General features: G+C 36.3%; 1 protein-coding gene and 1 non-coding gene across 2 annotated transcripts; both read left to right on the top strand.

Moving 5' to 3' along the window:
• Nucleotides 1-306: 306 nt before the first annotated feature.
• LOC141588879 (small nucleolar RNA R71) lies at nucleotides 307-412 on the top strand. The gene has a single exon (XR_012519845.1). It is a non-coding gene; the product is annotated as a small nucleolar RNA R71 (small nucleolar RNA).
• Nucleotides 413-10619: 10207 nt separating this feature from the next.
• Nucleotides 10620-11596, top strand: LOC141587278 (protein P21-like). Its single transcript, XM_074408727.1, has one exon. It carries the CDS (start codon nucleotides 10758-10760, stop codon nucleotides 11436-11438), a length of 681 nt encoding a protein of 226 aa, XP_074264828.1. The 5' UTR covers nucleotides 10620-10757; the 3' UTR covers nucleotides 11439-11596.
• The last annotated feature ends 15302 nt before the right edge of the window (nucleotides 11597-26898 follow it).

Genomic DNA, 26898 nt, shown 5'->3' with positions numbered 1-26898 from the left:
GACAAGACTTGCCTCATATCGGAGCCTTTAGGTTTTGAATTTAGCAAAGCAACTTGTTGGGTGAGTTCATCTAGCATACCCTTAACCTCCACATTCAAAACCGAATTAGAATCCTTGCTCTTTCCCTTCCTCATTTGCCTATCACTTCCCCATTCCATAGTTCTTGAGGCCATCTCCTCAATTAGTTCCTTTGCCGCTTTATGCCCTAAGATGTCTAAGGCACCTTTCCCCGATCCCGCATCCAATGAAAGCCTAAGGTCTTGAGTCAACCCTTTGTAGAAATTGTTCACTAGCTCGGCCTCGGAGATGCCATGGTGTGGGCATAACCGTTGGAGCTTCTTGTCTGTTCCCATGCCTCATATAAGGTCTCATCCTCTTCTTGAGTAAAGCTTTGTAATTCACTCTTGACTTTGGCCGTTCTTGAGGGTGGGAAATATTTGTTCAAAAATGCCGAAGCCAACTCATCCCATGTCTTGAAGGAATCCGGGTCACAATTCTTCAACCAATCCTTGGCCGAACCCCTAAGAGAACGGGGGAACAACCTAAGGCGAACCACGTCATCGGAGACCCCATTTGACTTGTACATATCACAATTTTCAAGGAAATCATTTAGATGATCATTTGGGTTCTCCAAGGGACCTCCCCCAAATTGGTTGTCTTGAACAAGGTTGAGCAAGGCATTTTTAATCTCAAAGTTGTTAGCTTGAATTCTTGGCCTTTGGATGCTTGGATTGACTATGTGCTTAGGAGCCATAGTGTCTCTTATCGGAACCGGATCACCCATGGTGTTAGGCTCTTCTTCTAAAACCCCAAAAGGATTTTCAAACATTTCGGTAGCTTCTTGGTGATTAGCTTCTTCAATTGGTGGTATATCAAGTAAACCCCTTCTTCTTAGAGAATTAAGTCTTCTTGCCGTGGCTTCAATTTCGCGGTCAAGTTGATATATTGGTTGACCTCGTCATCGTCGCCTACTCATGCAAAAGACCTAAGCACTTGAAAGAAAGGATTAGTAACAAAGGACTTAGTCTAAACTAGAACAAAAACGATTAATATCAAGCCGTACTCCCCGGCAACGGCGCCAAAAACTTGATGGTCTCAAGTTAAACCTCGCAAGTGCACGATTTTATCGTTGTACACTCTAGAGGGTCGATCCACAAGGAGTAGGGGTGATTACTAATTGTCTATATTCTTGAGCTTAGCTAAGTCGATAGATAACAAAGGAGGAGGCAACAAACTAGCACTAAATTAACCAATTAAAAGACTATAAACTAGACAAGAAAAGAACAAGCTAAAATATAAGGGATAGATTAAATAAAGAGAAAGACTAGAGCTTGGTTCTCCCACAAGTATAAGTAATTCCACATACTAATCGTCTTGGCTAATCAAAAGGGGTAGAAAGGTGAGGGGGAGATGGCTCTAATTCGCCTAGAACCTCCCTTCCGGTCTCGCAATAGGACACTAGCAACTCCGACTAACCCCCCTCCCGGGTTTGAAAGCCGGTCTCCCTAACTCAAAACCCGACAACCCCAAGAACATGCATTTTCCCAAGGAGGTCAAGTAAATGGTCAAGGTCATTAAGCCCTCATCATATTCCGGGTCATCCCACTCCCCCTTCCGGAGGTCGATTTCAAACACTAGCCTAGAGGCACCCTCCCTCGGTTCTCCCTTCCGGTCTCAACCTTAGTTGGTGACAAGGTCAAGCATCGGGTATCCAACTAGCAACCTAACCAACTTCCGTTGGTGGTCAAGGGTCACAAGTCAACACTACCCAAAACCCAAACCTTAAACATGCAAAATCCTCTAGACTACCCTCACCGATTTTCCCCACAAATTAGCCTTTATGATAATTAGTTAGTGAAATTACCCATATCGGGTCAAACCGAGTCCTAGAAGGAGACTACTCACTAATCATGTTTTTAGAGGCAAAGAATACAACAAAGATAGAGTCTTTAAGCATAAACATGGTGATAAGACGAATTCTACTTTTAAACATGCAACAACCCAACAATAATAAGGAAGAAAGATGGTTTTAATCTAATAGCAAGGATGAACAAACAAAAAGACACAATCTTTAACACAATCAACTCAAAGATTAAGTCTTTGAGGACAACTAGCCCAAGAAGAACAAAGGAGAGAGAATATGAAAAGATTAACAAAGAGAAGATGAACAAAGGTGAAAACAACAACAATCAAACAACAAGGATGCAAAATTACCAATAACAATCTAACGAACTTGAAGGAAAAACAAATGTAAACAAATGAAAATAGGGAGAGAAATAGTACCAATCAAATAGTAAGAAAGGAATTAGGATAGAAAATTAAAGAAGGAGGAACCTTCAATTCTTCTTACAACCCAACTCCAATTACTAATTAATTGAAGAACTAAACTAATTAGGGAATGATTAGTAAAATAATTAACAAAGTTTGAAACTTGGAAAAGGAAATAATTCTGATCTAGGGTTGTGTGTCAAAACACCGAATTTTGGGGGTATTTATAGTGTCCTCCTACTTAAGTTATAAAAAGGGGAAATTAAGACAAAACACGGGTAGCAGCGACCGCCAGCCGGTCGACCGGCGGCCGGCTGCCCATCCGGCGCCGAGGAATCTCTATTTTTGAAGCTTGAAAATGCCAATGTGACGTCCCGCCGGTTGGCCGGCGGCCGGCTGCCCGGCTCAGGGTCTTCCTTCGTCTTTCCCTCTTTCTTCTTTGCTATCTTCCTCTTGTGCCTTGTTTCTTCCCAAATTTCCTCTAGCTAGCTCAATTACCTACAATAGAGCACCGGAATCGATAGTAGCGGGAATATGGAGCAAAATGCAAGAAAAGGGCCTAAGATCGTGCCTAAGTAGTCCAAAAGATTATCAAAAGAAGGGGTAAAAAGGGGCCGAATGTTCATTCATCAATTAGCATAGATATTGGCAAGAATTTGCCATGCCTCGTGTGAGGTATTGGCATCAAGGATAATCGTGGCGACGGATTCGTCTAAGGTACCGGCTAGGGCTCCTAAGATAAGATTGTCTTGCTTAAACCATGTGGTAAAGGCTGGGTTGGGAATAGGGTCCGGGTTAGGTTTAGCCTCGGTTGCAGCAGGGGTGATGGTTGTGGGTGGAGGTTGGTTGGTTCCATCGAGGTATGAGAAGAGACCATACCCGCGAAGGAGACGAGTGATTTGGTGTTGCCAAGCGCGGTAGGTAGATGGTGTAAGTTTGATACAAGTCGGAAAGGAGATCGAGATAAGTGGTTTGGTTGGGTCATCGGTGTTGGGAATGAGCGAGTTTTGGTGGGTCGACATGGTGGTTGCGTGAAGGACAACAAGGACGATGGTTAGGATCGATGAAGGTCGTGATACCATATAAGATATAAGAAGGAATTGTATTGTATTTGATGATTAAAAACTGATGTACAAGCATTGTATATATAGGTACAGTAGGTTAGCTATGCAACTAATAGAGAGAAACTAATTGCTACAAAGTAGGAGAGAGTACAAGCACATGTGATTATTTGCATAACAAAGAAACAACCAGCTGAAGACTAGGCTTCGGTTCCTATTTTGGTGGAGCCAAAATCTGTTTGTTCAACAATACGTGCCGTCACAAATGAGATTTTGTGTTAGACAAAAAGTTACTAAAACAATTTTTCACGTTATAATACTTTGTTAGTAAAATGATCATATTCTTGTGATAGAAAGTGTCCTCTGTCATGAGATTTGCATATTCTATCGATAACAGGTTTACTCCATTCTATACTCTTTTAATATTGGAATCATAATACAATAATTAATTTGACTTGGTGCGATGGTTACTCATATTATCTCTCAATCATAACGTTACATTTGATCGATAATAATGAGAATAGGTATGTATCACACTTTTCTGTGAGTTGTGTACCTCTACGCCTCTACGGCATTAATCACAAAAAGAAAGAAGATACTAACAAAGTACTGTATATCCATACTATTGGCATTTAGAGCATCCACAATAGAGAGGGGTGAGGTTCTCTTAACACTCTCTTACCTCTAAGAGGACATTCTCTCTATTGTGATATACATTTTACATGTCCTCTTAGCAAGAGGAAATTGCTTACTTTCTCTAGTTTTAGAGGAAACTAGAGGAAAACTTACCTTGGCCCTAGTGTCCACCCACCAATCACTATTTTTCTTTTATATAACAATACTTTTGTTTTTTTCTTTTTTAAAATTTTAGAGATTATTTAGAGTATGAGAGGTAATATAGGAGGATCCTCTCTATTGTGGGGAAAAATAATGGAAGAGGATAGTGATGGTGAGAAATGAGATGAATGAAAGAGAAAATGAGGTGTCAAAAAAATAGAAGGAAAGAGAAAAATAACATACTCTCTATTGTAGATGCTCTAACTCGATTTATAAAACCTCGACCCAGGTGGTCCATGAAGAACCATCAAACCTTTGGCACGAAGCTCCTCCATTCGGGCATGGATACGCCGAGCTCCCTGAAACTTTCCCGAAGGACAGAATGAGACACGATGTCCCACTTCGCCACAAGTTTTGCAGAATCTGAACACACCCTCGTAAGAAAACCCGATCCACTGATGTTCCGTGTCACTAATCGCCAAATAGCACCCAGGGATCAAAGGTTTGGAAAGATCTATCCAAACCTTCACCCTAACAAAAGAGCGAGAGGGAGTTAAGGAGTTCACAACTTCCTCCTCGCAAATGTCCCCGACATGGGACAAAAGGTAAGCAGCGACGGAAGAGTGCATAAGATGAAAAGGGAGATGAAGCACTCGAACCCAAACCGGGACAATATGAAACAGCATATTATCCGGAAAAGTAGTGGCAGAGCATGGACGGAGCACCATTAAACTGCCTGCGATATTGACCGTCTGACGCTTTCTGAAATACTTGTAATCCGCCATTGAAGAGAAAGAAAAAAGGTAATAAGGTTTCATGGGTCGAATAGAAATCGACCCATTTAGCCTCCAGTTAATACCAATATGTTGGAAAATCCGGTCAACATCAAGATAACGTTGATCGATAAAACGGGCCGTGAGAACCCTATTAAAATCCAAACCCGTAAGATCCACACATAAGTGTGGAGGTAAATTTATACTAACACCGGCCCGACAAGGAGCGGTGAAGGAGGAAGAGGCCATATTTGTGATTAAAAGATGTATATAAACAGAACAAGGTGGAGTTATGGATCAATTAAAAAGAGTAGAAAGTAATTTATAGTAGAACAAGAATAAAAGGTTTGGCCGGAGTGACGACGTGGCAGCTAAACGGAGCAGCAAGACACACGTGTAAGACTCCTGGCTTTCAGGCGACATGTCATCACGACAAACAGAGGTGGTGAGTTTGGCTTAGTAGATTGATTAGTGGAAGAAAAAGATGAAGTTAGGCTGATTTGGTAAGAAGGAAGACAGATTTGTTTGGTTTATGTCGGAGAGGTGGAGGCGGTGGAACAAACCCCATAGGGTAAGAACTCTCAAATTAGAGAGGAACTCTCAAGAAGAGAGAGAAACTAAGAAACCGTAATTCTTGCTAACAAAATCTGGATCCAGGGTGAAATACTTGACATCCGAGATTGATCTTGCGGCACCTGACGAGTCCCCTCAAGTTGATTCAGGTGGGGATTCCCCGGTGTTTTCGTTCTCTTCTTCTCCATCTGACAATGGAGGGGACGAAGAAGCACCCTTTGCAGCGCCGCCACCTGAGGCAATGGTTCATGATGACGAGTCTCGAGAAGTTCTGCTAGAAAAGCATCCTTTGGTTCGTTCTGTCCCTTCTCGCGATGGAGCATCTACATCTGCTGGTCCTGTTTCACCGGGTTTTCGAATGGCAGCTCCTGAAGTTGACATTGATCCTACTTTGGACCTTGGCTTACCTGACCCAGTTACACCCCCTCGCCAGCTTGAAGTGGGCATGCTTTTTCGTGATTCTCTGGCTGCTGGGCCTAGTAATGGGTCTGGGGTTTGTTCTACTCCTGCAGACGAGTTGGGTAGGAGAGTAAAATTTGTTTTTAAGAGGAAGGTAATATCTGCTCTTAATTATTTAGGTAGACCAAGTTTTAAGAAATCCTGTAGAGCGTCTTTTTTGGACTTGACATGGGATTTCCCATCTGTGTCTGTTGCTGATCCTAGAACGCTCCCCCCTGAGTGTCTCTATGAGTTCCTGGGTCTGCCTGGTTTCAGCTACACGAAACCGAAATCTCCGGATTTAGTTATCCCTGGTTTTGTTTGTGGGTCGAATAAGCGCAAGCATCCAAGCTTGGACTCAGGCCTGGAGTTTTCTAATAAACGTCCTAAATATTTTGTTGCACGAGTTTGGGGTTTTCAGTTTTCTTCTCTAACTATGTTTCCGTCTTGTTTCCTGTCTTCTTCCAGCGCTGAAGATGGGTGGGCTTGCTTAGGTCAGGTGGTGGACCTTAAGTCACCACCCGGTTATCAATGACTATCTTTTGTTGGAATTGTAGGGGATTTGGTGAAGCGGATGATCCTACAATTCCGTATCTACATCAAAGTGTCCTTAAACATCATCCGCTGATTTTGTTTTTGCAAGAGACTCACACTAGTGTAGATATTGCAGCTATGAAGACTCACCATCTTGGGTTTCCTAATTATTTTGGAGTTGACTCTAATGGTCGTAGTGGTGGGCTCCTTTTGTATTGGGACAGTTCTGTAGATATTCAAGTTATCAGTAGTTGCCCTCGTTTTGTTTTTTGTAAAATGGGCATAGATGTAAATCAAGGTGTTTTTAGTGACATGTATATTATGTTCCTGTATGGGGATCCCGTTTTCCAATATCGGTCTGGTTTATGGGATCGTATTTCTAATGAAATTTCTGGTTTTTCTCCTTTTCTGGTGATTGGAGATTTCAATCAAGTGGACTTACATTCCGACAAATTTGGCGGTTCACTAACAATTAGAGGACAAGCTGATTTTATATAGTGGAAATTAAAGAACAATCTTGTGGATATTCCGTTCTTTGGCCCGCGTTTTACCTGGACGAATGGACAACTTGATGAAAGTTGTATTATGGAACGTCTTGATCGTGCGTATGCAACTCAAGATTGGTTAGACTTGTTTCCCTCTACTTCGGTTCTGCACCTACCTATTCTTGTATCAGACCATTCGCCAATTATGTTACGTTTTCTACCGCAACCAAGATCGCGCAAACGACCATACCGTCTTGACAACTGGTGTCTTCAGCTACCGGAAGTCATTGCTCTTGTTTCTAATGCTTGGAATACTCCTGTACACGGCTCCACTTCGTATGTTCTATCCCGCAAGTTAGCAGCAGTTCGTTTTGCTATTCTGAATTGGATTATTCACCACCGCATTTGCTATGGTGTAAATTGGTCGTCGATTGAAACAGAGCTTCTATCATCATCAACTTTTATTTTGGATACAGATGCTGCAATCTCTTATCACAATCTCAGAGCTTCTAATCTTCAACTCATTTCCAAGCAACATAGTTACTGGTTTCAGCGAATTAAGACAAGGAAAGAATGTTTGGAAGGCCTCCCGACTAGATTTCTTTTTAACCGGGTAAAACAACGATCTTCCAAGCAGCGGTTAATTTCTCTTCGAACTTCTGATGGAACATGGATTAATGACCCGACTGAAATTGAAGCGGAGATCCTTTCTTATTTTCGTTTGATAATGGGTACTAATCATTCGACTCAGGCTCAGAATTTTCAGTTGACTGAGGATTTTCTATCGGACCTGGATATTCCGTCGCTTTCATCAGATGACTGCTCCATTCTATCTACTCCCTTTAATGAAACTGATGTTCTAAGAGTCATTCGTAGTATGGATGGATCGAAATCACCAGGCCCGGATGGAATTACACCCCGGTTTTATCAGCTGTTTTGGCCTCAGATTGGCCATCTCGTGACGGCGGGTATTTTGCAGTTCCTCAACTCTGGGTTCATGTTGAAAGAATGGAATCACACTCATATTATTCTTATTCCGAAGTTGGCACACCCGGAGATGGTCACTCAGTATCGACCCATTAGTCTTTGCAATGTCATTTACCGGATTGCGTCGAAATGTCTTGCAAATAGACTTAAGCTAGTAATATCATCCATTGTGTCAGATTCTCAGCAAGCTTTTGTACCGGGCCGACTTATGACTGACAGCTGTATTATTGCCCATGAAGTGCTGCACTATATTAACAAGACAAAAAAAGGTACAAATTGTTACGCGGTGCTTAAGCTTGATATGAACAAGGCTTTTGATCGGGTTTCATGGACTTTTCTCATGCTGGTTATGAAACGTATGGGTTTCCCAACTTTCTGGCAAAACATTATTTGGGAATGCATAGCTACGGTCTCTTACAGGGTTCTTATTAATGGAGAACCTTCTGATTCGTTCCGATCATTTTGCGGTCTTAGACAGGGTGATCCGCTGTCCCCCTATCTTTTTATTATGTGTATGGAGGTGTTGTCTCGACAGCTAATCAGAGCAGAGAAAATCGGATCCTTAACTGGCATTAAAATCTCCAGATACGCACCTACGCTCTCGCACTTGCTCTATGCGGATGACGCGCTTCTTTGCTGCAAAGCAACTCCGTTGGCTTTTGAGACGTTAAGAGATCTTTTCAAGGAATTTGAAACGGCTTCGGGTCAGATGATTAACTTAAGTAAGTCCTTTATTAAATTCAGCCCTAATACTCCGGCAGATTTTCGCGAGCATCTGACATCTATTTTGAAGATGACTACTGTTCCCTCTTTTGGTACTTATTTGGGAGTTCCTATTGATATCCCTCGCAGAAGGTCTGAGCTCTTTCTTCCTTTTATTGATTGTATGACTACTCGCATTGCATCCTGGTCTGCTCTTCATCTTAGCCAACCGAACAAGTTGATAATTATTTCGGATATTTTGCTTGCTTCTCTGAATCATCTCTTCTCTGTGGTTCCTATTCCTCGCTGCGTGAGCCGAAAAATAGATGCCTTGCTTGCAGCTTTTTGGTGGCGTAATGATTGGAATAAGCACTCTATACACTGGACATCCCAAAGCGTACTGCAAGCACCAAAAGAATATGGGGGTCTTGGCTTCAGAAACTCCCACATTCTCAGCCAAGCTTTGCTTCTTAAGAATTTTTGGCGAATACACTCACAACCAACTGCAATTCTTGCAAGATATATGGTTCCAAAGTACGCCCGTGATTTGCCAATTCCTTTTGCTACATCTCGGGTTTCTCAGCCATCTTTTATATGGGCGGGTATTTGCAAAGCTGTTTCTTCGGCTAAAACGGGGATTTCTTGGAAACTTGGAAAAGGCAATTTAGTGGATATTTGGTCCAGTCGTTGGATTAATGGTAATTTGCCATCGCCTACGGTCCCTATTCCAAATCCGTTACCGTCTCTTTCTGAGTTCTTACTCCCTTCGGGTGACTGGAATCCTTTCATGGTGTTCCGCTATTTTTCTTCATCATGTGCTAAGAAGATTGTGGCCATGGAACCACCTGATCAGAATTTTGACGATTTTCTCTATTGGAAATATACGGAGGATGGCACTTATTCGGTTAAATCAGGCTACTCCATTCTTTGGGCTGCGTCTCCAGCTGCCCAATGTATCCGCTCTTTTGTCCACACTTTTCCTTGGAAGCATGTATGGCGGCAAGGAATTCCTCCAAAAATCTCAGTTATGTTATGGCGTCTAGCTCACAACATTATGCCAACAAATGATAATCTACTTTCAAAGCGTGTACCGGTTGAATCTGTATGCCAACTATGTCGGAATTCCCCTGAAACCGAAGAGCACTTGTTTCGTTCTTGTGAGATTGCCCAACATGTCTGGAAAGCATCCGCTCTAGGGATAAACTCCATAGCCAATCCATCTACCCCATTTATCTCGTGGATTGCCGACTTCGTGGTTTATCTGCACAGACAATCTTTAGCATCTGCTAAAAATTGGTTGCTGCTTTGCTTCTGTTGTGTTTTTCAGGCTATATGGACCGCTCGCAATTCTGTGCTCTTCCGAGAAGATATTGTCAATCCATCGTCTATCTGTCAACTTCTTGACCACCTGCTTCACTCTCTTCATCGGGCTTCCGAGGTACGTCCTGCTCAAGTGCACACCAATTATGGGATACTTATGCCCTCTGTTGCGTTGGGTCCTTCAATATCTCAACGGGAAAGGATTTTGATATCTGTTTCGGCACATCATATCCCAAAAACAAACTGTTTCACCTGCTGCATCCAAAGTTCCGATTTGGATTACTCCGACTCAAGTGAAGTTCAAGCTCTTACGCTTTTTGAAGCATCTACTAGAGCTCTTTTAAGGGCTATGCGCTATGCCCACTCCGTGGTATCGACTTCTGTTAGTTTTCAGGTTACCTGCTGTAAACTATCTGCAGTTCTGGCAAACTCTTTGCCAGTCCCAATTAGTGTGCGGAATTCTATCCGAGAAATCCGTACTTTGTTTGTGATTTACCCATACTGGTCTGTAAGCCTGGCAACAGGCTAGCTACGGAAAAACTCGATTTATTACAACTAATATACTCATATGGCCATATCAGTGACTCGGTGAGGGAGTGTCCAATACTCCGTATGACTCTAATGTAATGCCGACTATTTGTGATGAAAAGTCGTACACATTAAATCTAATCCAAGTAGGGAAAAGTCACAAAGAGGACTCAAAACAAAAACATACCCAAAGGCCAAAGATCAATCGTTGCCAATTTTTCTATATAAGGCAAACCATCTTAACTACAAAATCACACCACTCACCACTTACAATAGAAAAAACACTACACATACTTCCCCCACCCACAAAAATGAGTCACTTGAACTCCGTCCTAATTTTCTGTATCGTCCTAGTGACATCCCTATTTATTACAGGCACCCATGCTGCTACATTCACAATCAAAAGTAATTGTAATTTTCCAGTTTGGGCTGCTGCCGTCCCAGGTGGTGGGCGACAGATGAACCAGGGTGATACCTGGACCATCAGCGCTAACCCGGGCCAGGCCGGAGCTCGCATTTGGGCCCGGACCGGGTGCACCGCAAATGGGGCCAACGGGCTTAGCTGCACCACCGGAGACTGTGGTGGGGTCCTCCAATGCACCGGTTACGGCTCACCACCGAACACCCTAGCCGAATACACCCTTGGTCAAGGCGGCAGTCGCGATTTTTTCGACATATCATTAGTCGACGGTTTCAACGTGCCCATGACATTCTTACCCGTATCCAATGGTTGTACCTCCGGGCCGACTTGTCGGGCGGACCTTATTGGCCAGTGCCCAAGTCAGCTAAAGGCCCCTGGCGGGTGTAACAACCCATGCACGGTTTTCAAGACGGACCAATATTGTTGCAATTCAGGAAACTGTGGACCTACCATGTTTTCACAGTATTTTAAGAATGCCTGCCCTAGTGCTTATAGTTACCCTAAAGATGATCCTACTAGTACTTTTACTTGTGCTAGTGGTACTAATTACGCCGTAACTTTTTGCCCTTGAGTACGGAGTGATATTATGCCTTCTCTTGAGTACGGAGTGGCATTATTGAAGGGAACATATGTACGGAGTATTATATAATGTATGTGAGTCGTACGGACAATATTATGTATGAATAAATGATTATCCCTATATATTGTAATATTATTACATTTCAGTGGTTTCTGGTTTTGGGATATGGGATTGTATGATCTCTGGATTCTTTCTATCCGTTCCGATTAGGTCCGATTCAATTTCGGACAAGTGAACACCTTTAAATTCGAGTTATAAAAGTAACTATAATAGCAACAAGGCAGTCAAAGTAGCAATGGTAGTGGTGAGAGTAGTAAAACGGTAAACGCATATAGTAGTTAAAATAGTCAATCTGTCTTATAATTTGTTTAATTAATGTAATACGAGTATATAAGGAAAGATTCATAACATATTCTCATGAGAAATGTAAGAATAAACTTAGTGTTACCATAATTAGTGAGGATATCTAATGAATCTTCCCATATTTATTTTCTTAATGTGTGCCCTTAGGGCACACGTTAGAAAAATCATTTTAAATATATAAATTTGATAAGATTAAGTAATAAAAGTAAGTGTGCATGAAACAAGTGGCGAATTAGAAAAACAAATTTGCATGGTCCCTTTAATTTCGGTTTACACATATTGAAAAATTAATGTGAAAGAAAAAAGTTTCCAGGATAACTATAAGCACTACACTTTTTGTGAAAGAAAAAATGCTTGGAACTAAATTTTTTGTTAATGCCACAACAATATAAATTACGTCTAATAAAGGTATGTTATTATTCACAATCTCACAAAAATAAGTGACATTAGTAATTTTGCGGTGACATTATACCTTTCTATATTATGTATAGCCAAATTTTAAAAAATTAAATACAAAATTAACATTTGTTTGTAATAAAAATAATTGTAGTAATCGCGAGAGTAATAAATGTGAAACTAATAGTAGCGAGAGTAGTTAACAATAGCAATAATAACAGGAATAATGGATCTAGGATATGCTTATAAATTATAATTTAGTTGATAAATTTTATTTTAAAACATGATTTTAAGAAATGTTTTACCAAATGTATCATAAATGATAAATATACGCATTAGGCAACAATTATACACAAAATAAAATTTAAATGGCAAGTATAGATACCCTGTGTAAAATCGGTCGCCAAGACGAGTTATCAGTTAGTCTCTCTTAAGACAACATATGTCATATCCATCTTAGCTAAAACCGGTCAAATAACATACCAGTTGGTTTGTTCGCTAGGATAATTATTTTGCTAGTCCCTAAAACTTTGCTTTTGTCTTATCCCTTATTTATCTCGTCTTAAATTTAACTGTTTTAAAATCTAAGTTCATTTCATCCAAAAAACAAAGAATTTGAAAACGAGTCATAGACTAATCTCCGAAATCTTCTACATCCCTTGTTTCTGCCTTCTGGTTACTTTTTCTACACTACTATACAAAAAAAATTTGTTTCCAAGGCTTATTTCCACTTAGAAATATAATCGTTGAATTAAAGATACTTATTGTCAAAACATGAAAATGGGTTGGGCCACACTCAAACGGGAGGAAAAACTAACCACTCGACAACACAAGGGAGGTTTCTTGCTAAAATCAATTGATAATAAAAGGAGTAGATTTCATATAATTTAGACTTAGTGGAAAAATAATTTAGACAAAATGATAAAATCCCCAAAAGGATCAAGTAACTCAAAGTAAACTTGATTGAAGTCCAAACCATATCGAATAGCATTTGATTTCTTATCCAACCACACATTATCCCATAATGTGTGCTGAGAGAGATTAATTTTGTGATACTATATCACATTTCCTTTGGATTATATCAAAGTCTTAGCTTCACTTTGATAATCCCATCACGACTAAATCGTGATTCCTCGAACTCTTTGAACTTCTTCAAAAATTTCTTTATTTACCTTATTAAGTGAACACATTAGCGTCAACTTAAATCGTTGGTAAAAGAAAATGATCAACCTATTTTGGATCAATGATTTACAACCTCGATCTCCTTTTCAACTAAAAGACACGAGACATCTTGCTTTGAATACAAGATACGCATATACCATAAGATCTAATGGTTTCAAGAGTACTCGATAACTCTTTGCGTTCATCATTCCAGAATCTAAACTTTAATCTTGGGTTACCAATTTGGGTCTTGCATCATCTACATGATATATCATTCTAGTTTGGTTTAGAATATATTCACCTTGATAATGGGCTAGCCATACATCAAATCGTGGTGTATAGGGTCACAAAAGTGAAACCTCTTTTGTATCTTAACAAATTTATATTCTTATTTAGAGTTTATGCACTTAATAGTCACAATTAAGTACAACTCTAAACCCAAAACTAGATTGAGTACACAATGACTCTACCTCTCAACATCATTGTTGCTAGTCGTCATATTTTAATCATCCTATGTATCAAGTACAATGATGAAAACCACCACCGGTTTCTAATATTGACGAAGTAGTACTAGCAAAATTTATGTCAATCAAATAAACATTTAAAGAAGAAGGTCCGATTAGATGTCTCACAACTAACTTGTTGATTCTTCAATAATTTGGGGTAGTTTCCTTTCTAGCGTCCAACAATTAAGACAATGGAAACTTTATCGGTCGGGATTGATAGGTTTAGTATTGTTATTCTCAATAACGTTACCTTTAACATTACCTTATATCAATTTCATTCTAATTTTACTTCTTAGAACCTTATCTTTTCTTAACGGTTTAAGAGAATGCCCCCACTCATTTCAATGAGTCTTTGCTTAGAGAAGCAAAATTTAATTTCATGAAGACTACTCTTCATTCGTTCGTTTAGTCTTAAAACTTTCATTGAAGTGGTTGCGGTATTTTGGTCTATTACGATTTCCGACAAATCTAATTACCAAAACAATTTATCGCTTCAAGGTACTTAATTCAATTAAGTATATGAAAAACAATCCATTGTAAGTAGATGTGTTAGTCAAGAATCAAAAACCTGTTTGATAATGAATAACTTTTATCTATACTCTTCACAAGAGATCCTTAGCAATGGTTCATATGAGGTTTTAGAAGAAAATTCATATTTGTCTTTAGTTACGATGTTTTAATGGAGATTTGAATTAAAATCGAAATGATATCGTATATGAATTGTGGTAAAGAAATAGAACAATATAATAACGGAATAGTGGAAAACTTAACATTTATCGTTTTATTAATACTTGTAAATGACAAGTAAAACATTTACATAGTAACCTCTACCCAACTATGATAAATGATTCCAAGATCCAAATTCATATTAACTTGGGCATGGTGCGGCCGATGAATCCCTTATCAATATAACTCGGTGGATTAACTCTTTAATCGATTCTACTTTTAGAACTCTTGGTCGATAAAATTACATTAACATTTATCTTTAGCCCAAAACACATCCGACAAGGGCACGGTGTGGCCGATGAAACCCTTATCAAAAACTTTTGTTGAGTTCAATCCAAATTTCGAATAAATGTGTCCATGATCCAAACCCACATTAACTTGGGCACGGTGTGGCCGATGAAACCCTCTTCAACATGAATTCGGTGGATAGACATTTATCACCCACTTCCCCTATGTAATAAGGTTTGTACCCCGGTGTGGCCGAGTGCACTCCCTCACGAAATAGGTTTTCATGGTTTCTACTTTTTGGTAAGGCTAAGTCTCAATTGTTTGTTTTAGCGAGAGGTCATGTCAATTTATTATCTATCACGTTTTAAGTGAACTAAAGCGGTGAACTACGATAATTGTAATTGACACGGTCGATAAACTCGATTAAAATGATGATGCATGTTTTAGTTATGGCGATTTAGCGATGCATGCGACATATAAATAAAATGCAAAGCATAAAAATAAATCCTAGTATGGCCTTCCTAAAATAGAAAATCTAATTACCTATTACATATTCGGAAACCAACTCCATTGGTCCCTTGAACTTCGATTGAGGCACGCATCTCGAGGTAACACCGTTTTTAATGGATTTTCTTTTCGAGTGACACCGTCTTCAAGGATCTCTGGAATAATTAAATTACATAACAAATTACATAATTTCCTATTATACATTTTTAATTAAAATAAAAATAAATCTATTAAATTACAAAATGGTGATACGAGATCACAATAAATTACAACCGAATCGATATTCCCATACATTTCGGGTAATACCAATTAAAAACTAAGGCCATACTAAGTAAAATTACATAATTCAAAATTACATAAAATAAAATTATGACAATCATAAATAAAATGCAGCATTATAATATGTATGAACATGCCCAATTTTATGCTAAATCGCCTTTAAGGAGCCAATATCGTATATTAAACGGTTTTTACGGATTTGCGTGATTCAACCTTTTAAAAATCACAATAAATTACATAAAATCATATTTATGCACAAGTTAATTACCCTAACCAACTTAGGACTCAAATTAGTCTCCACTAACATTTTGACAATAATTAACTTTTATTTCTTAAAATTTGTTCATTAATGGACTCAAAATTATAATAAAAAGCCATAAACTCCAAATAAATCATAAAAATTTCAAATAAATTTGAAATTTGAAATTTAAACTCATGAACATTCTGGAAAAATACCATGACACTCATAATGTTCAAAAACTTAGGTTAAAATTTCGAAAATTTATCGGAAAAATAATGTTGCGGTTTATCGGATTTATCAATAATAATCATAAAAACATGAGAAAAATTATATTTATCAACTTTTCAATTTTAGATCTGAAATAGGTAATAAAATGAAATATGTGACGTTTTTCCTTAGTCATGAAGTATGTTTTATCAATTATTCACTAATTAAAGTCACTATTTATGCTATTTTTCATCAAAAATTTATAAATCATGCATAAAGACTTCATTATAGCCTATTATTTTACACACATCTTGTAAAATTGCATGTGACAACATACCAAATTTCTATGACAAGATTCGAAATATTTCTCATATTAACCTATTTTTCATTTAAATTCGATTTTTATCATGAAAAATCCATATTTCGAGCATAAAAGCTCCAAAAAATTCTGAAAATTTACAGGTCATCTAAAAATAATATATGTGAAAATATATCCAAAAACAACTGGAAAATTCGAAGTTTAGCTAATTTTAGTCCGAAAATGACATTTTTATCATAAAATCACATTTTAATGCCATTATTATATAAAATGAACAATAAAAATCCATAAATTAACCAAAAAATCCTAAACACATTTTAGGACCAGAAACTTTAACATGCATAATTTATTTCGTGATATATCATAATAACACAAATTTATAAGTTTTATATGTTAATCGTATAACTCGGAAAAACTATAACCGATTTGCATGCAAACAACCTAAGGCTCATGATACCGCTTGTTAGAAATCTATATCTCATTACTTTACATATTCATATATGTTACATTTTAATTTAGTCATAAAATTAAATACAAATCTTATGCATGCAAACTAAAATAGATAAGTGAAGAAATCGTTTTCCTTACTATAAATTTCGGATTAAAAGGGCACCAACAAGATCTCCTTCTTGTTAGTTCTTGAGCATTCCAAATAATGGATGAACAAAGATTCAAGTATAGAATCTCTCCCAAAAGTGAATACCCAAGGAAACCTCTCAATAACAAATATTATTATGATCTAGTAATAATAAAAGTCTAACCTAAAAATTGACACAAAATATTAATTTGTCTCTCTACTATTTCGGTGGAGAGGAGGAATTATTTGGAGTTTATTTCTCTAGAATTTTCACAAATTGTAGAGAGTATGCATTTTTCTTACACTAGAAAAATTATATGTAAAATGACGATTGAATAAATTGAAAAGAAAAACTCTTTTGTTTTCCCCTATGGTGGCCGAAATTATTGGCCTTGGGTAGCATGCCCAATGCCTTTTATTTTTGCTCTTCTCAAAAGCTTGTAGGGTTGCATGGCTAGAGATTAGGCTTTAATAATTATGTTTTCTCTTATTAAAATAATCAACATAATTTTTCCACTAATACTCCCTCCAATTTTCGGTACATACAAAATAAAATGGAAGGTCCATTTTATTTTGTCATTTGTCAATTGTGACATATGTGACATGTTACTTGACATGTGAATTTGTAATGTATTTTTAACATATTAAAAATCAACATACTCATAAAATATGTCATTTACAAAATCGACTAGTAATTCGTAATTACTTGTACCAAAACGGTTTATCAAATTATAAATTACAACGTCTTGTATTTATAATAAATTATTCATTCAATTTCAATTCCAAATTGTTTCGTAAACAATAATTTTATCTAAGTAATAAAACAATTCAATTACTTAGACCGTATCTAATATAATCGAATTACAATAAGACACGTTAATTTTACTCACAAAATTATCCGTCAATTTTTAAGCAATTTAATTAACTCGTCTCGGCATACGATTAATTAAATAATCAATTAAGAGTATTTCCCTATAGGTATGACCTAAAGGGATCAATCGATCACCACCGCCGCACGACGCAAGAATGTCAAACTCTAGTCAGTCAATCATTACCGATATGTGTGGACCAGTTGACTGTAAAATATTACATCCTACATGTATTCTTAAAATGAGATTTAGACATGTGATCATTATGATCGACAATTGTGATCGCATTATTGTCGGAGGACACATATTCCAACAGGTTCAACTTAGGTTGGATTCAGTTTTACTTTTAATCGGTTGTAGATATTTCGGGTCGGTTCAAGTTCGAGTTGGGTCAATATAGGGCGTCATTTTGTACATAAGTGTCACTCCTTTGACGTCAATGAATTAATATTATATCGTACTTTTACAAAAAAAACATTATTTATTACTTTTTTAAAAAACATTATTCGTATTATATCCAATGTTTGAATAAAGACCTAATCCAATGACATCTGATTCGATTATGACCTGGCTCGAATATCTTATGCTCTGATATTGACCCGACTCGAATCTTATTTGCACCGATATTGACCCAACTTGAACCTGAACCGACCCGAAATATTTACAACCGATTAAAAGTGAAAACTGAATCCAGCCTAAGTTGAACCGAACTGAAATCGAAAAAAGATAAACCGAAATAACCCAATCCGAAAGAACTCGAACCGAAACTGATCTGATTGACCCGTTTGCCACCTCTAGTCACGAGTTCCAAACTCGACAAATCTCTTTTTTTCAAATCGTAGTACTTCGAAAGATGATCGATTTAAAGAAAACGTTGGCACTTTCTAAACTTGTAAACACGAGTTATGGCTTTTTAAAATTTTCCGGATAAAAAAATTCTGTATTTTGTGCAAAATGTTAAATCTCAACACTAATGCGTGAATTTTCCTTTTTTTTTTTAAATAAATATTTTCTTTGCATTCTTAATGTAAAAGTAAGATCGCTAAGGCTATGTTTATGCTCATTTCGTCACTGATTTGGCCAAGAACCCGATTTGACTAATATTTCAAGTAGTTGTTTTACCTAAGATCGTTTGGTAAAGTCATTTCGGACTTTTTAGGTACTGAAATGAAAAGCTACTCCGGTAGCTTTTTTAAAGTTTCAGAAATTTAAATGTTCTACTTTACATATTTACCCTTTATTTAAATTAATTTATTATAATTATTAATGTCCTTTTATGTCATTTTACAAAAATCGAATCCTTTTTCGCTTAGTTTTACCAAACACTTTACAATTAATCACCTACCTTATCGGTTTCCAATTTTAAAGCTAACTTTTCGTCGACTTTTAATTCCAAATCACCTTATCGTTTTTAGTCGATTTTCCAAATCAAATTTATTCCAACCTCAACCCAATTTCTTCAACCAAATGCCCCTTAAAACTTTGATGCGATGGTATTGTTAGTGACCTTGTTGATGTGGTGAAACTAATAATTATATTTTTGTTAATGAGCAAAATTAATGTAAGTAAAATCAACTGAGTAAATGTAACTAAACATTTTTTTTTTTGAAATGTTACTATATTCTCCGTACGTAATTTATCCAGACGTTTAGTTGTCGATTTTCTGATTCTTCCGCATGAGGTACTGTTTTATACTCCCTCCGTTCCGGTGAGATGTTTACACTTTTCTAATCGGGGAGTACAAGTGATATGTTTACACTTTCTATTTTAGGAAAATTGGTTGTGCTAAATGTCAAATTTACCCTCATCCTTCATCTCAAAGGACCCAAACCACCCGACACATCACCAAGCCCACATCACCTACAACATCGCCATGTTAACCTAAACACCCGACACACTACCAAACCCACACCACCTACGACCATCACAATGTTAACCCAAACATCCGACACACCACAAGCCCACACCACCTACTAATAAAACTCACCATAACGAAATGATCATCAAATCACCATCAACATCATCATAAATCTCCAATAACAATCTACCATATCACATCTCCGGCGACCTTATCGCCGACAAAAATGGCGTCGCCTGAATCCGATTCCCGCCTAAACAGTCCTCGTACCTTCCTTGCAAAATATCGTACCCTAAGCTCGCCGGATTCTACCTCTGCCGCCTCAACGGCCTTTGTCGGACCCCTCAACGACGGCGGCGTCAGCTGACTCTAAGATCGCCGACGCAGGTGTCACTTGTCTTCAGAAGCTCATCGCGCATGGCTACCTACGCGGCGAGGCTGACTCGGTCGGGTCGAGTTACGAGTCGAAGCTACTCGTGCGAGTCATTGACTCGGTCTGTAGGTGTGTCGAGGTAGATGAAAGACTTGAAAAATAAAGAGGAGTACTTGTGTAAATTAAGGAGTCAATTATTTGATTATGTAGGTTAATTGATTCAATGATTTTGCATAGAGGATTTTGTTAGAAAGAGCATAGATGATACAGCAGAGATAGAGTGAGGAGGAAGACCAAATTCACGGAAAAGGGTTGAGTAGAAAACACACTAGGAACAGTGCAAAAAGCAAGGGTAGTTGTGTATTTTTGCCCCTTGCCTTGATATTAGTGTAAAAAGCAAGTGTAAACATCTCACCGAAACGGAGGGAGTAGTAAGATAACAAAAGTTGTAAGAAGTACGAACCATATACACAACTATACAAGCGTATGAATGCGTAATCAATAAAATTGAATTGCAATTGGACCGTCGAATTCGTTCGTATTATTCTAGCACATATCGTTGCGTTTTTAGAGGCGACAATGAATTAACCAAGTCAAATGTTGCTCGATTTGTAGCCATGAAACAAAACTCGAGTTAAAGTCAATCTTGAGGTCATTCGAGTTTGAAATAATTGAACTCATTATCAAGCATGCAAACTTAAACTAAGTCTAACTTGAATTGAATTAAACTTAAGTCATGCTTATATATAATTGTTATTAAAAGTTTTATTTTTTCTTTTGATATACTTTAGTAACTTAGGATTTGAAGGTTATTTTTTAAAATATTATTGAGGGAGTTAATACACACATTTGATAGGGTGAAACAAATATATATGAACGATAAATTATTTTTTTTATAAAAGATTAGTTCTTCAGTGAGACGGTTTCTGAATAAACTTATTGGGATACTGTTTACAAATTAAAATGGTATAAAATGTAATAAAATAGGTATGTATACTTTAATATGAGGTACTAATAAAAATGGTTACAATATATGATAAAAAGAGGTATGATTAATTGATTATTATGTAAACATGCATGTACCAAATAAAAAAAAAACATTTTGAGTCACAATAAATAATAAATAATAAAACGAGTAAAATACATAAAGAAGTACGATAAAAGTGATCTCTCAATAATTTAGAGGCATCCTTTCTCCAAAATTCTAGTGTCTCTAAAATAAGAGCAAAATATTATACAATCCACACCGATCCCAAGCTTTTCGAGGTGCTAATATTAACTCGGCTCAACTATCGGATGTGCTGGAACAACAAAATCTGAAACTCTCTAATTCATATGCTATTCATTTTAGGGTAATGATCATAAATCAACTATCGTTTCTAGTCTCATTTTAGTTGTGAGAGTGAATAGTAAAATAAGCATAAAATTAGCTTGCATTTGAGTTACATTAAATATAATGGTAGCATGGCCCTATTTTTATGGAGTATTTTTTTATATTCTCGTATAGAGTAGTTGTCAAGCCAGTCGTGCTCAGGAATAGAAAAATTCGACATTGGATGTGGAAAACGTTTCCGTAAACCTCAAGATGTTTTGAAATGTCAAACTGATTAATCAAAGTCATTTGGACAGGACTGAGATTGAGTGGATGAAATAACACGATGATAACTCCATAAGCTAACGAATTCGACAACGTTTGTAGTCTCGGACTAATAAATGAGCCTTCATTGTCCTACAGCTCAAATCGTACAACGCGTAATTACCCTGTGACAAATTAAAGTTAGGGTACGGAATAAGGCCTTATACACTTAATAAACAAGTGGTATAGCCGTATAGGGTCGGTTTTTATTCTTGCTAAATAATAAAAAAACCGTTCACAATATAGTACGATTATATTGTTGATGAATACAGTATATTGGTAATTATCGTGAGTAGGGAGGTCATTGAGACGGGGTGGGTGCAGAGGAATTGTGTCCCGCACCAGTATTCGCGAACTGAAATGTGTACCCACACCCGCCTTACCACCCGTGCGGGTAGTAGTTTTTAAGGCCGCAAAGTTCGTAAAGTGGTCTGAAACAAGTTACTCCCTCCAAATAACAATGTTTGCCCCATTTCTCTAATATATGGGTGGAGTATTTTATTGAAATGGGGCAAACATAGGTATTGGGAGGGAGTAACATTTAATTAACTACTAGTAAAGCCCGCAAAGTTTGCAAAGTGGGCGTGGGGAGGGTGCCGAGGGTCTCATGTCATACTGTGATACTCGCACCGGTCCCACGACCCGCGACAGTCATCAGATGATGCTTTTGATACCCATCTCCGTCCCACCACCCACCAATCATTATCAGCATCTTCCCTAAGTGGGATGAGTGTGGAGCGCGAGACTCACCAAAACCCGTCCCTGTGATATCCCTAGTATCTATGACTATTTTTTTGTGACCAAAAAAAAGGTACATCTCATTTCTATTATTTTAATTGTAAAATTAATTTTTAAATCTTCAATAAAAAAGGTAAAAAGTATCCAACAAATTATCTCCAAAAAAAAAAATATTAATTTAAAACAAATATGTATTCTTGAGAAAATGGTAGTGAACAAATGTGCAGCACCAGGAATTGATCCCTCGTGGTTTGTTAAAAACAACAATGACTACCTTGTTTACATTGAAACATATATGAGGGACCCTTTGTCTTTTGATCTCCAGTTCCTAGAATCTTTTAAACACTCTAAGATGGGCTTAAACTTGTGATAGAATTCTAAGCTTTATAATAAATAAAACTACTTTAAAGTTGCATGATTTGTAAATTTATCTTTAATATATATTTTTCTATACCATATATTAAAATTACAATGAAATAAATTATGAGACAAATTCACTACTCCCGCTATTAATATTTTATTTAAATCGATTAGTTAGCTAATTGTTCATTTATGCTTTCTTTTGTTGTTAATATTGTTACTTTTATTACATTCATTATTACTACGGTTACTTTCACTACTCTCGCCGTAATTATTGTTACTTTCACTACTGTTGTATGAATATTGATAATTTCACTACTACCGTTATTGCTTTTATTACTTTCACTACTCCCCTTGCTAATATAGTTACTTTAACTATTCAAATGAGTGATTACTAACATATTATTATATCCAATGTTAGTACAATTATTTACACTACTAACATAATTACTTTTACTATTTAGTCATGCAATTTTAAGAGGTTATCTATTTATATAAATATAATACATATATGCATTAAATCAAATCGAAATAATTATAGATTATTGTATTTTTTGGAAATCTAGCTTGATTTATTTAACTTTTAATAGTTCCAAAACATAACCCACTTATATTATATTTGTGTATGTTAAATAATTGTATAATTATATGATATACTAATTAATAACATAAGTGGAGCAGGTTTATTTTAAGAAAAATCACCATATTTTGATATTCTCTAAATTTATACTTCAACCAAAACTATATAATATTTACACTATTTAGCATTAAATAATATTTTCAATTAACTAAAACTACTTTAAGGTTGCATAATTTATAAATTTATCATTAATATATTTTTTATGATACGGAGTATATCTTAAAATTGTAATGAAATAAATTATGAGACAAATTCACTACTCCCGCTATTACTATTTTACTTAAATCGATTGCTTAGCTAATTGTTCATATATACTTTATTTTGTTCTTAGTATTGTTACTTTTATTACATTCGTTATTATTACTTTTAGTTTCACTATTCCCGCCGTAATTATTGTTACTTTCACTACTTGTACATTAATACTGATAATTCCACTACTCCTGTTGCTACTTTTGTTACTTTCACTACACCCGTTCGCTGCTAATATAATTACTTTGACTATTCAAATGAGTGATTACTATCATATTATTATATCCAATTTTATTACTACAATTCTTTTCACTACTAACGATTATTAATTTTACTCTTTAAGTATCCAATGAGTGATTACTATATCCAAGGTTACTTTTATTACTCTCATTACATATATGCAATAAATTAATTAAGTCGAAATAATTATGGAATATTATATTTTTTTTTGTAAATCTAGCTTGATTTATTTACTCTTTAATATTTTCCAAAATATAATATACTTATATTACATTTGTTTATGTTTAAACAATTAACATCTTTATACTAATTAATGCCATAAGTGGGCATGTTTATTTTAAGGAAAATCATCATATTCCGGTGTTCTCTAAATTTATACCATCAACCAAAACTATATTATATTTACATTGAAATCCCTTGTTCATGTCAATCGCACAGTGCTATTGATTTAAAACTATATAGTATAATAAATTTGTATAAATTTATTTAATTACATTAAAGTCCATTGGTTTCTGGAATTAATATATAGTATTGATTAGTATTGTACCCAATTTTGTCCGAGTTATCTCTATCTATCATTAAAATATATTTTTAATTAAATAAAACTATATTAAAGTTGCATAACTCATAAATTTATCATTAATATATTTTTCTATGACATATTTTAAAATTACGATGAAGTAAATTATGAGACAAATTCACGACTCCTGCTATTAATATTTTAATTAAATCGATTGGTTTGCTAATTGTTAATATATACCTTCTTTGTTGTTAGTATTGTTACGCTGAGATTGGGCACCACCAGGTGACGCCCTATCATTATCTTTCAAATTCAATTGACATTAAAAAAGGTCTAGAAATCTTTTGATCAGTGTTATCACAATTGATCACGCCACTAATTTTATATAGAACAAATAAATCTTGTAAACAAATACGGAGTAGAGTTATTGGCAACGATTTTAAATGACGAGAGGTGCACATTTAAACAAGTCCAAGTAGAGAAAAGTCAGAATGTCAGATAGAGGACTCAAAACATAGCATATTCAAAGATCATTCTTGCCATTTTTTCTATATAAACCAAACCATCTTAACTAATAAATTCACACTACTCACTACTATAAACATAAATTTAGAGGATCTTGACTGCAGTGATAATTACGGATGAATACTTTACGTGGGTAGTCATTAGATCTGATAAGGAGATTCCTTGAAATCAACAAGAAGATAAACTTCAATCTTTTGCCTTCTCCCGCCTTCTTTATTCTCTAATTCTCTTCTTGTGTGTTTTCTTAATAAATATGAATTAGGTTAAAACCACAAACAAAAAGTAGCTTTTATTATATAGGTGGCAGGAGGGGCATAATTAGATAAGTGGGCCTAATATGTTAATGGCACCGTAAACATTAACCGTAATCCACTTAGTCTATTACTCCGGCTAAAAACCCGAAACATCATATTTAGCTATTATCTATTAGAGTGACTGACGTCAATAATTAGGTCCACATAATAGAGAATTAATATGATAATTCTTACATTCTCCCACTTGGACCATATTACTGACCTAAACATAATGTCACGTGCAAACAGAGTCATAAGTCGCGCAGAAAACTAAATGAATACATAATGGGTTTATCTTAATTACCCTGATCATTCCGAACAACTGGTTGAGTCATGGCGGAGACACTACTATACAAGAGAAGTGGTCCTTCCATGTACTACGGACCAATCAAGTAGAATAATCAGTCTGTACAAGGAGCAAACATAATCCCCGATAATGTCCTTGAGGAAAAGAACTGATTCTGTTAATCGTGCAATAATAATGTATACAATAACAATAATACGATACAGAAAATCGTTCGAAAATCATCATCATAAGAAAACATAAGTTGATTAATCAAAACATAAGTGTCATCATTACAAAACACTAGCATGATTCAAATACAAACGAAAAGCCTTAATGATTATCCTCCAGACCCATATCAGTAGCATGCTTTAAAAATGTCTTTGGAGGTAACCCCTTAGTTAAAGGATCTGCTATATTGGCACTAGTCGTGATGTGCTCAATTGACACAGTGTTTTTCCGAACTTCCTCCTTAACTGATAGGTATTTCATTTCCATGTGTTTTATACCTTTAGAATACCTATCATTCTTCGAAAAGAAGACAGCTGCGGCATTATCACAGTGTTTTCTTGAAACCCAAAGGAGGTGATGGTATTATGGAACTTAATATACCATTGTCGAGAAGCTTGCTTAAGCCCATAAATGGACTTCTTTAATATACAGACTTTGTCCTCTTGGTCATCAATAATGAAGCCTTCAGACTGAGCCATATAGACTTCTTCTTCCAAACTCCCATTCAAGAATGCCGTTTTCACATCCATTTGATGTAGCTCTAAGTCAAAATGAGCTACTAAAGCTAAAATGATCCGTAAAGAATCCTTCTTAGAAACTGGAGAGAAGGTTTCATTATAATCAATGCCTTCTTTCTGATTAAAGCCTTTAGCTACCAGTCTGGCTTTATGTTGTTCAATATTACCTAAGGAGTCGCGCTTGGTCTTAAAGACCCACTTGCGTAAACGACCTTATGACCTCGGTAAATTGACCAACTCCCAGACCTCATTCTTAGCCATAGACTCCATCTCTTCTTTCATGGCATTAATCCATTTATCGGAATCATCACTATTCATAGCTTGTGAAAACGTAACCGGATCATTATCCACACTAATGTCAAATTCACATTGATATACTTCATAGTCATCTGAAATAGCTGGCCTTCTAGGTCTTGTGGACCTTCTTAATGTTATTTTAGGTCTTTGTATCAACAACCTCAGTGGCGATGTTATCATTCGGGAGTGGAGGATCATCAACATTAGGTTCCACAATATTGACTGAGTCAACATTATCATTATGTGGAACTTCATCAATAGAAATTGGGGGCAAAGGAACTGGAATTGCCACCCTAACCTCATTGACAACG

Source organism: Silene latifolia, chromosome 6 (assembly GCF_048544455.1).
Source record: "Silene latifolia isolate original U9 population chromosome 6, ASM4854445v1, whole genome shotgun sequence".
NCBI classification, from domain to species: Eukaryota; Viridiplantae; Streptophyta; class Magnoliopsida; order Caryophyllales; family Caryophyllaceae; genus Silene; species Silene latifolia.
The sequence above is the reverse complement of the archived record's forward strand: the minus strand, read 5'-3'. Positions and strand labels throughout refer to the sequence as shown.

Bases quoted from the DNA above. Each gene is read 5' to 3' on its own strand.
- LOC141587278 (XM_074408727.1), top strand. From the start codon at position 10,758: ATGAGTCACTTGAACTCCGTCCTAATTTTCTGTATCGTCCTAGTGACA.